This window comes from Gossypium arboreum, chromosome 11, assembly GCF_025698485.1.
Source record: "Gossypium arboreum isolate Shixiya-1 chromosome 11, ASM2569848v2, whole genome shotgun sequence".
In the NCBI taxonomy this organism is placed as follows: Eukaryota; Viridiplantae; Streptophyta; class Magnoliopsida; order Malvales; family Malvaceae; genus Gossypium; species Gossypium arboreum.
In genome coordinates, this window is record NC_069080.1 from 10837667 (window position 1) to 10850197 (window position 12531).

At 33.4% G+C, this 12531-nt stretch overlaps 1 protein-coding gene and 1 long non-coding RNA gene across 2 annotated transcripts; both read left to right on the plus strand.

The window, feature by feature from the left end:
- The first annotated feature begins 4782 nt into the window (after window positions 1-4782).
- On the plus strand, window positions 4783-6355 carry LOC108472712 (uncharacterized). The gene is made up of 3 exons (XR_001869586.2): window positions 4783-4952; window positions 5069-5131; window positions 5366-6355. It is a non-coding gene; the product is annotated as an uncharacterized LOC108472712 (long non-coding RNA).
- Window positions 6356-8533: 2178 nt separating this feature from the next.
- On the plus strand, window positions 8534-12521 carry LOC108470749 (uncharacterized). The gene is made up of 3 exons (XM_017772195.2): window positions 8534-9460; window positions 9749-11219; window positions 11333-12521. Exons 1-3 carry the CDS (start codon window positions 9139-9141, stop codon window positions 11523-11525), a joined length of 1986 nt encoding a protein of 661 aa, XP_017627684.1. The 5' UTR covers window positions 8534-9138; the 3' UTR covers window positions 11526-12521.
- Window positions 12522-12531: the final 10 nt, after the last annotated feature.

Genomic DNA, 12531 nt, shown 5'->3' on the forward strand with positions numbered 1-12531 from the left:
AAATGTTCCACTTCTCAAAAGCAAGAGAGAACAAATAAGTATAATCTAATTTAATATATAAACAAACACGTATACTTAACAAATTGTCAACAATTTAAAAATATACCTAGTAATTTATCAAAAATCTTGCCAAAGCCCTTATTGTTTTGAGGCTCTCTCTACCCCACCAACACTAAAACCAGTAACCCCTAAAATGGACACAACCATGCTTCATGATAACATATGCGTATGTATATATTCTATGATGCGTGAAACTACTTTCTTTTAAGGTTTTATTTAATAATATTTTAGGACTTTTCAAATCATAATAATGAAAATAACAAAAGAAAGTGAACTTTATATAAACAATTTAAATTAATAATTAAAATGCCATGTTTATATATTAAAATTACAGATTATATCTATATATATTATGACCCAAAAATTGTATCTATATAATTATAGTCCATATCTATTCAAGAAATAATTATTAGTAAAAAAAATTAAAGTTTAATAATTCTTAAACTAGAGTTAGTAATAGTAAAATGTCATATATCTAAAACACATTTATGGTAAATGAGTTAATTCATCATGATCGTCGTTGTTGGAATGATGAACTTCTCAATAAAGTTTCTCCTCTTTATGAAACATTGATTCAAAATTTTCTCGTAAATTCTTATTTCATTGAAGATCGATTAGTATGACACTTTCACTAGAGATAAAACTATTCAATTAAATTAGGATATGTCTACTTTCCTGAGAAGAATAACACTCGAATATCTCTATCTATCTAGAAATATGAGAGATAGACAAGCAATTTAAAATATTATCTGAAAACTTAAATACCCACAAAAATTATAAGATTTTATTTGGAGATGTTATTTAGATTCCATTGCTCCAAAAGAGAGTTTCCTTAAACTACATAAAGCCAGTATGAACAAATGGCATAGATGTAAGAGTATGATGTGAAACCTAATGAACACTTAGCTTTTCTTTTGTCCTTTACCTAAGGTTATTTGGAGTTGCTCTAAGTTTGGATATAACCCGTCCACTCTAGGTTTTGATCTTGTCTTGACTTGTGGATCCACATCGTTAAGATGTTTAACAATTATAACCAAGTTGACGGTCTTGACTTAGTGGCTTTCATTTGTAGGGAAATTTGAAAAGCAAGAAATGAAGGTTTTTGAAGGTAATAAGGTGAGTCCCCTCCAGCTTTGGCTCAAAATAATTTTGTAACTGCTATCCTTTTCCAACTAGCACTTGGACGTCGAGGGTACCCTCTACTTAATGGAATCCTTCTCTTCCAATAGTGCTCAAGTTGGACTATACCACAATGGTCGATAATCAAAATAATTAAGTTGGTTTAATAGTTGTGTTCCGAGGTAAAGAGGATCAGATGATTGATGGTGATGATAAGATGACCTTACTCTAGCTCCTTAATCATTGAGGTCTAAGTAATTATCTTGAAAATTGGATGACAATATATGATTATTGAATCTAATTACTTTGAAATAGTCATAATTTTGAAGGAAATAACTACGATTTCATACAAGATTAAAGTCATCTTTTATGTGTAAAAAATATCTTTTATGCATTATCATTAAAACTAAAATAGTTTTGTTGATCGGGTGGTTATAAAGGCCTAACTTGACTATTGTAATCAAATACATTTTCATTATTTTAGAACAAGACTTAATCCGATGAAATTTGAATTGAAATCCTTGCAACCCAAATACAGAGGTATGATACCTAAATCATTATTTGTGCCACCCGATCCTAAACGTGGATCAATAGTGATCTAATTTGATGAATTACTGTTCCACTAGCAAACAAATCTAAAAGCTTTTATGAGGAATAGAGAAAATAAATGAAATTTGCAGCAATCCACTAAACAAACAAACCTAAAAGCTTTTATGAGAATCGGAGAAAATAAAAAAAGAGGCGCAAGTTATTTATTTAACTTTTCATAAATAAAATATGTTTTAAATTTAATTTAATTTTTTTTTCAATTAAACATAAATCAAATTAAGTAGTTGGTTATAAATTTCTTTTCTATGACTGGTTGTTTTATAAAATTTTATCATAAAATTTATGAAAATAAATTATTTTTATATGTAAACTATAGAAAAATATATCATTTTAATTCAATTGACATATTTATGTAAATTGTATAAATGTTTTACGTTTCACTAAATTGTATTTCCTTACTATTAAAGGAATCAAAGAAGACTACCCCATTAGAGCAGTAAAGGATTTATTAAGTAGGAATTGGGAAATTCGGGTCAAAACATATCTACAGGGAAGCGAACACAGTGGCGGACTACATGCCTAATGTAGCAGGATCGCAGATGTTGGGAGTTCGTATAATCCAGGATCCTCCATTAGAGGTGATGACTCTCTTACAGAGTGATGTTGAGGGGCAGGTTGCTGCTCGAAGGATAATGATATAATGTCTTCTTTGGTCTTCTTTATCCAAAAAAAAAAGAAAAGAAAAAGACTAGTTTTTTATTGGTACAAGTAGACTACCCTATTGTATAACTAAATTGCACTCTGTTCTTACTAGACCACCCTATTGAATGCTTTCTATTCCGATTTAAGTTACGCGTATTTTAGCTAACATTGCTGCAGAGTCAAGTCTGGCTACCTCAGTGTAGAACAGAAAAACGCACAAAAAAAGAAAAAAAGAGAACGTGTATGTATAGATAAATCATGCAATAACGCAATCTAAGGGAAACTGCAAGCAAAAAGTCAAGACTCTGATGTTCCATTTCATCCCAAACCCCCATCGGTTCGCCAAATGTACGCAGCTTTCGCTGGGTTCAGCTTCTCAGACCTCCCGCTTAACTAATACGTATAGTCTCGTATTGGACTGGTCCAACTATAATTGCTTGCTTCATTTCATCGGCGTCAAATATCAGGTGATATTTACATAAACTTTTTCTACTTTAATTTTACTTTCGTCCTTTTATTCTAATAGTAGGTTCTAATAGTTGGTGAGTTGTGGATTTCTGACATTTTCAATCTGTTGCCATGGCTAAAAAACCTAAGCTAACTTCATTTCCATTGTGTTTTCATGTGATTGCTTTGGATGTTTGTGTATTTTATGCTGCATTTGGATGAACCGATGAAAGGTTTAACTCATCTTACCTCTCTTGTTATACGTAAGAATGAAATGCTACAATTTTGTGAATTTACAGAATTAATCTCATATGCAGTCCTACAGGGGTTCTGTTTTGTTTTTGTTTTTATGCCTTATTCAGATCTTGAATGGAAATGCTCATTATGCTAAAAGAAAGGAGAGTCTGCTTTGGGGCCTTCTATTTAGATTTATAGAGACCAATATATGATTAAACATTCAGCAGTTAGTTGAAATTCAGATCAAGCCTGATAACAATGCATCTCTGTGATTTTTACTCGGTATCTCTGTATCCAGAAAAGTAGGATAGCATAAACTCCTTTGGTGCTTATGTGAATATTCAGTTGGAGTTTAGTAATAATTTATTTATTAATTTATTCTATGCTTTTAGATTCTTATTAGCAGGAATGCAGGATATATGTCTTTTTTTTTCCTACCTATTTTGTTTTGCTACTAATACATGTCTGTTCTAATACTATCCTTTGCATTTATGTTTGGATATACTTTTTGTTGGCTGTATTGAAGCTATTGCTGTAATCTCTGTTGAATTTGATTATGCAGGAATTGATTTTATGCAGGAAACTGCATCAAAGAATGCTTAAATTGTGAAGGTTCAGCCTATTGAAGCCCTTGCTATTCCAGCAGATGAATTGAAGGAAATCACAGATGAGTGATAACTTTGGTACAAATTCTTTGATTGGAGAAAGTTCATATGGTCGAGTTTATTATAGACTCAAGACTGGACAGGCTTCAGCCATAAAAGAAGTTAGATGCCAGTAAGCAACCTGATGATTGGGTTTTTGACCTAGGTTCAACCGACAGTGTTAATTCATTGCATTTAACCCTTCTTCAAAATTAGTTTTAGAGTTTCAACTCTATATCCATTTGTGCGTGTATTTTTAGGTTTCTATGGTATAACTTTGTCCAGTTGCTTGGTTACTGTATTGATGGGAGCTCCCGTATACTTGCATATGAGTTTCATCTAATGGCTCATTGCATGATATTCTCCATGGTATGTGTTAAGATGCTTCATTTATTGCTCCAGTTCTACAAAGTTGAAAACTGTTGAGGAGTGTGATGATGCTTGAAGTTACTCCCTATATGGAAACAAAGTCTGTTGTAGCGGTTGGTAATATTTATTTTATTGCTACATTTCCTTTAATGCAGGGAGAAAAGGTGTTGAGGGAGCTCAGCCATGCCCTGGTCTGACATGGGCACAAAGAGAAAAAATTACCGTAGTAGCTGCAAAAGGGCTTGAGTACTCTCACGAGAAGGCTGATCCTCGCATCATTCATTGTGATGGTAAGTCTTGCAATGTGCTAGAATTTGATGATGTGGCAAATATTGCTGATTGTATTCCTAATATTGCAGCCCGTCTTCATCTTACTTATATACTTGGAACTGTTGGTTATCATGCTCCTGAGTTATAGTGAATGCTTTTTGTACTTCCATCTATTTTATTTATTTTTTCAAAGATCATTTTTCTTGTTGATGATATGTGGCTTTGGAGAAAGTTGCTCTACATCTTATGACACCGTATTTTATATATCAATCATAAATTGCTCTAAGCCTTATAGTTGAGTAGTTCTTATTTGATTACTGAGATGTTTCTTGCTAAAAGCCTAAACTTAATATCCTTACTTTTCCCTTATATAACTTAATTTCAGAATGTTCATCTTGAACCCTGCCTGTCTTTTTATTACAATTGGCAACTATGGGCAATTAAATGTCAAGAGTGATGTGTACAGCTTTGGTGTTCTGCTGCTTGAGCTTCTGACTGGGAAAAAAACCTATTGATCATACTTTACCCCATGGACAACGAAGTCTTGTGACATGGGTACTTTTCTGTTACTTATATTCTTATATTCAGCCTGTGTTCCATCATTAAACATTTCAGACATGACTGATTAATGAGTTGTGAGTTGTGTTATGCTACACCAAATCTTTGTGAAGACAAGATTAGGCAGTTTGTTGATCAAAGACTAGGTGGAGAATGCTCCCAAGGTTGTTGCGAAGGTATTAAAATGCTTAGTTGCTCCTGGTAGTGTCTGTGTTTCTATTAGCACATGTTCTCTGTTAATGTTCCTCCTTCCTCAAGTTTTCAAGTAATGCTAAATTAAGAGGCTGCATTGACCCAAATACTTTTTTAATTTTGTATTCTTATTCGCTAGAGAAAGATGAAAGAGCTGGCACATGTTATTTGCTCCTGGATATCAATTTCATCCATCTCTAAAGCATTTAGTTGTTTAGATTGCAGATGGCAGCTGTTTCTGAATTGTGTGTGCAATTTGAAGCTGATTTTCGGCCAACTATGAGCACTGTTGTCAAAGCTCTTCAGCCTCTGTTAAATGCTTGACCTGGACCTTCAGGTGAAACACCAATCACCTCTCTCTCTCACACACACACACGCACACACTCATTTCCTCTCTCTTTCTATCTCTCTGAGCCTGTGTGTGCGGATGTGCACCCACTTTGAAGCATTCAAAATATATAATGAGGGTACAAACTCTAGAAAGTGATGACAATTTGTTTATTCAAAGTTCCATATGCATGCATTATATACTTTGTGTTCAATTTGTTAATAATGTGTAAACTTTTTCTTTCTTTGCATATTTTCTTTTTCTAAATTATTCCTAACCTTTCTTCCTCTTATCCTCATCTTGTCCTTTACTTTAGTAAATGGTTTCGCACCTTTGGTTGCTTGGATTACAAGAAAATCGTGTAGAAAGAGAAAGAATAAGGCATATAGAAACTTCGTTCAGCGGGTTAGGTTGGTGAGTATTAGAAGAAAGGGAAGATAAAATAGTTAAAAAGATACATTTCCGGGTTGCAGCATTCTTGGGGTAGGAATTAATGATTGATGATGTAGAAATATAAGTTTAGAGATGGAAAGAGTGGGGTTTGTTTTGAATATTTGAGAAAAGAATAATGGATTGGTGGGGGGATTCGTTAGGTTTTCGGTCTACTTTTCTCATCTTTATATGTATGTCGTGTCATCGGCAACGACACACTTTAGTAACAGTCTACAGTTGGAGTTGGGTGCGAGGACCGGCCCCCGAGTGAGGTGTTAATGAACAAATTACAAAAGCTTCTCCTTGGGGCCGGCAATAATTTGCTGATTAGGTAAAACAGTACAACCTTGTTTATACTAATACTGCTTTAGTTTAATTAGCTATCTAAGTAAATAAATCAGCAATGCTTTACTCTAATAAAGCAATATAACGTGTCATTATTATAGGAGTTGGGACACTATTAAAACTTTATTTACTATTATTGGGAGTAATAATAGCAAATTAACTTCCCAAAGCTTTTCACTTCGAGGTTTTGTTGCAAAAGATGCTATCAATTCAGATATCACAGATTGCTAATTATTATTTCACTTAAGAAATTTATAATTTTCAAGCTCTATAGATATCAAATTAAATATAAGTTTATAATTATAAATGATTATTTAACTAATTTTAGAGCAGATTAAATCTTAGTTTGGATGACATTGTTGTTGTTTCATATTAGATGATTTAGATTTGAATGTGCTTTAAGTGCATGATATTCTATTTTATTAGAGGATATTGTGGCATTCATTAATAATTTTTATGATATCACGATCACCGTTACTAGATACATTAACAAATATTTATATTTATTATAAAATTTTTCTTGAGTTGGTGTCGCTTGGTACTAACTTAATTGGGAAAACATTAGTATACATATTTTTTAAAAAAATGATAATTAATATTATTATAATGATGTTTGTCTTTTATATATTTATATATTCTTTACATGAAACAATTAAAAACTATATGTATATAAGGATTGAACATGTGTTAAGAAAGATTTATATATATATGTTCTTTATCGCTCTGTGTATAATCAATGTTGGATAAATTTTAAAATGTTTTATTTTTGTTACAAACTTAAAAAGAGAAAATGAATGAATTTCAGTGTAAAAGAAAAATATTACTTTTAATTTACATTGGATTACATAATCTATTTATAATAGAAATTAGATACATAAATAAAAAAGATATAATATAAATTAATTATGTAAGGTATCGTATTAACACTTTTATTTATACAGTAAATGTGATGTAATTTAATATAACTTAAAATAAAAATAGTTTCATAGATGGATACTTAATTTGATTATATAGGTCGAGACTTCAAGGGTTTTAAAAAAAAAAATCAAAAAGTTCAATATGATTAGTGAAAACTCTTGCAACGAGTGTGGACGATGGGAAAATAAGAAATTAGAAAGTAGTGATATCTTGAAAAGAAACTTCCATTATTATTTGAATAAGAAAATATAATAAATATCTTAAAAATACAAATTGGGGCTTGCCACGAGTTATGATTCTTGCGTGAGGCACCTGCAAGAAATGGTTCCCAAGTGATGATCTTGTGATTTTGATGCGAATATGCGTATTATAAAATTTTTAGTTTATTTTATTATTTAAATTTTTAATTGAGTTAGAATCAATTAGATATTAATTTGATTAAAAATTATAAAAGTATATTTCTGTAATTAAAATAAATAATATCATTTGAGAGATTTTTATTTTTTTTATTTTAAAAATAAAAAATATATGTATTGAAGGATTTGAACTCATACTACTTGGGATAATAAAACTTTTAATTTACCTATCATCTAAAGAATTATTTTGATATTTTTATTAATCACATTTTATTATCTCTAATAATTATATATATTTAATGTATTATTATTAATTAGTTTCAATTATACGCTTAATTATTTATTATATTTATTTCTAAACACATATTTATATTTTAAATTTATAGTTTATATATATATAAGCATATGATATGATTTTTAATATAAAAAAACTGGAGAGAAGTGAAGTTAAGGGTTAAGTTAATTTTTTATGTACTTGAAAAATTAGGATTGTTTTAGAAATAAGAATAAAAATATCCTTATTTGGAAAATAAAATTTTATAATATTGGAAAATACTCGGAAGATGAGGTACATAGTACTATGTTTCCTGAACTTTCTTCGCAGGATCCAAGCAATGAATGAAAGGAAGAAATTATTAAAGTCCTAGTACATATCATTTAAAAATTTAATATATTATTTAATATTTAGATTTTGATATTTTCTTAAATGTGATATTTGTATTTTTTAATTTAATGTGATATCTGTCTTTGAGAAAAGTTATAGTATGTAAAGGTAATAATATTAACTTTAGTATTTAATTTAGATTTTAGGATTATTTTCAATGAAAAATTCAATAATATTATCAATTATTTTTATTAAATTAATTTTAAAATTGAAAGAAAACTTCACGATAATCAAATTATATTTAATAAATTAAACATAAAATTATATAAAATTACAACAAAAATAAATATATTCCATTAATAAAATCATGAAAATTAATAATATTAATGTTTATTAAATTAATAAGAAAATTTTAAAAATTGTGAAACTCAAAATATATTAAGCCATTCTTAAAAGAAAAAAAGAGAGAAGATGAGACGTCCATTGACCTTTTGGCGTTGTCCATACACCATGCCTTAGTGCATTCAATCTCAACCAATAACCATTGGTGCAGTTAACGCAGTGCCGCGTTAAACAACGAAAAGGAGAAGATAAAAAAGAAAAAAAAAGAAAAAAGAAAAAAAAAAAGACTTTTAAATGCCGTGTTGAATGGTTGACTGTACATATATTCCAAGTCTCACCCCACAAGCGTAATCAAAGGGTTAGAAAAAACTTACAACCACGAACCACCCCTTCTTATCTATATTGGAAATTAGATCCTTCACCAAACTAGGCTTAAGCAAAAGCACAAAGCAAAGTAGAGATTCATCATCTTTAGTCTTCAAGACTCACTCCAAAGCAGAACTAGCAAAATAATATAAGAGAAGATCAGAGCTAAGCAATTCAAAGCAGAGCAGAGGCAAAGGGAAGCAAACAACCCAAGCCACTTTTTTTCTTTAGTTCTCTTTGATGCTATCTTGCGCCTAGCTACTGTCCTTTTTTTTTTTACCGTTCTATCGTGCGCCACTCATGGGAGGAGATGTAACCGGTCCAATCACCTCCGCCGTCGTTGCCACCTCGGCAGCCGCGGCAGCCCCACCCTTTGGTGGAGGCGCGGCTGAATCTCAGTACGTTGCGGCGAAGACGTCGGTTTGGTGGGACATAGAGAACTGCCAGGTCCCTAAACATTGCGACCCGCACGCGATCGCGCAGAACATTAGTTCGGCGCTGGTTAAGATGAACTACTGTGGGCCCGTTTCCATCTCCGCCTACGGCGACACCAATCGGATTCCTTCTTCTGTACAGCAGGCGCTTTCAAGCACCGGCATCGCACTCAATCATGTCCCCGCTGGTAACATAATCAACACCACCTAACTTCCTTTATATCTTAATTTTCTTAATGATAATAGTAATTAAAGCTTGAATCATTGCTTTTTATTGTGTTAATTTTGCAATGATCAGGAGACATTAAGGTAATTTTTTTAGAAACGTGGTTTTTCCCTACTGATCTTTGAAAAAATGGTTTACTGTGCTCCTCCGCTTGAGGGTTTATTTTATTTTTGTCTTGAAATTATATACTGAACTTAAGATGTTATAGAAAATGAAGGTTGTTGATTAATTGAGGTTTCTGCATGGGCAGGTGTGAAAGATGCGAGCGATAAAAAGATTCTAGTTGATATGCTGTTTTGGGCAGTTGATAATCCGGCTCCCGCTAATTATCTGTTGATTTCCGGCGATAGGGATTTTTCTAACGCTCTCCATCAGTTACGCATGAGGAGATATAATATTCTCTTGGCGCAGCCTATGAAGGCATCAGCACCCCTGGTTGCTGCGGCCAAGAGTGTATGGCTTTGGATGAGTCTTTCAGCTGGTGGACCTCCGCTTTCGAGGTGTGAATCAACTAAACTTGCTAATGGTCACAATAGTTTTAACCCTGAAATGTATAACCCGATTCCTGAAGTGGTCCAGTATAGTCAACCAATGGTTTTCAGTTCTGAAAATGGTACATTAGGGAATCAAAATGTGCCTAGTTCTGGAAGGAATGGCGATAGCAAATATAAAGGGAAATATATCAGGAAAACCCCCTATCAGCCAAGCATATCAAGAGCCTCTAGTGCGCCAACAACTATCATTCAAGAAAATACTAACAATGGACACCCTTACCATTCAGAATATGCACAGGCAATGTCATTTAAAAAAGCACAGCATGAATTTTATGGTGGCAGTGACCCTGCTGTCTCTGCAAGCAAGTCTACTCCTAACTTCTTTCCTAGCAATCCTAATCATTCAGGGAGTAACAATGGTAATTTCATGGGCATCCATCAAAATCATCATCCTCATTCATTGAGGCCAAATAACCTTCCTTTGCAACCAGTGTCTGCACAAGATAATTTGTTACCCCCTAATGCACAATGTCATGGTTTCCGTCCAATGCCTCCTAAAGTGGAGGGGCCTAGATATTTGGCCCAACCAAATATGCCTGATATTGGTAAGTTAAATTTTTCTCAGCAGTCCAATTATGCTCAAAAACCTTCTAATTTTCCCCATCGAATCGGAGAAGAGTTTAAAACAAGCTCTATCGATTCATTGCCTAATCAAGGTATCCTAAGTGTACCGCAAAAGAGCCATGTGTCGCACAACAGCCAAGCAAGCCAGCACATTAGTATTAGGTATCCGCGTGGCCCTGAATTTCCACCTCCATCATCCTCACCAATTTCTAACAATGGCACTTGGGGAGCTCAAGGACGCTCACCACCATCTGAATATGTGCAAGGTCTAATTGGTGTTATCTTACTTGCTTTAAACACACTGAAAAGCGAAAAAATTATGCCTACTGAAGTGAACATTACTGATTGCATTCGTTATGGAGATCCAAAACACCGCAATACTGATGTAAGGAAGGCTTTGGATAGTGCAGTTGAACAACATATGGTATTGAAGCAAACATTAGGTTCAATGCAGTTGTATGTTGGTAGAAATGAGAAACTATGGAAGTGTGTCAATCCTATTGGTGGGAACCCTAATCAGTACTCGAAGACGACATGGGAGGGAATACAAAAGTTTTTATCATCCCCCGCTGGACGATCAGCAATAATGGCTTCTCAATGCAGGTTCTTTGCTTTGATGATCTTCTCTCTGTTTCTCTGGTTTTGACTTTTTTAGTAGTCCAGCCCTAGGTTTTATAGTGGGATTCCTTTAGCCTAAATTTTTATCAAATTTGCAGATATGAAGCGGCTTTGGCTTTAAAAAAGGCATGCTTGGAAGAATTTGCTTTAGGTGATGCTCTCCTGATCTTGAATATGATAATTTCCATGAAGAAATGGATTACACATAATCAATCAGGATGGCAACCAATTACAGTCACCCTTCCAGAGGCAGAGTCGATTACTGAAACGGGTACTGGGACTGCTGCTTGATCTGATCAAGAGTATTTTTGGTACTGAAAGTGATTCTAAGGTGATGAAAGATGATAAGCATTGCGTTTTTTTTTTGGGGTGGGGGGTGGGGGGGGGGGAGGGGGGGCAGTAAGAAACAAGGGTACTTAGGCAAAAAAACACAAATAATCTAGTATCAAGAAAGGTGGTGGTGGGGCTGTGATATTTGGATCATGACGAAAATAAGTAGGAATAGGTTTTCAATCAGTTCATGTATTTGTTTTGTTTTTTTTCCTTTTATCTCGATTTGTTGCGATACTATATCGGGGAACTGCAGAAGGGGAAAAGGGTTTAAGAAGAAGATGGAGTTAGGCTGGAAATTATCAGGATCAAGGGTCAGATTTAAGTAATGAATTCATTCTCTGTGCCCATGTGGATTTGGTATATGTACGAGCTATCGCTAGTATGTTGCTGGTATTGATTGAGAAGTCATATCCTAAAGGCTTTCTTCTCTCCAGCGCAATTTATTCAGAATTTTACTGCTAGGGGTTGTTGTAATCTTTTGTTTGTTTCGGCAGATACTTGCATGTTGCTTTATTGAGCTTGGTTGTAGTTTCAGCTTGTGTATGTACCATCTGCAGTATCTCCACCCGTTTCAGCTTTATTTGAGATGTAGCGAGGCTTGCGGATCCTGTCAGACAGGTTCTTGTTCAGTTGCTGCTTTATAGTGATGGAAATGACAAAAAGTGGCAAAGATTCATGCAACTATAGACCTTATCAAAGCTGTCAAACTGGGACTTTATTTATTCGGAGGTCATGGAATGTTAGTATGATAAGGGAGTTTTATTCCTGGCGCAGTACATTGTAAGTAATTTAAGCATTTATGGGCCAAAATCATGGCCATTACTACTATGAAAAACTGAAGTGAATTGTACTAGCATGAGCCTTGGAAATGGTTGTTCTTGTATCCTTGATTCCTTGAAGTACATACTTGGAAAATGTTTTACATTGAATGAAGTTGGCTAGTTGCAATTTGTACACATTTGGT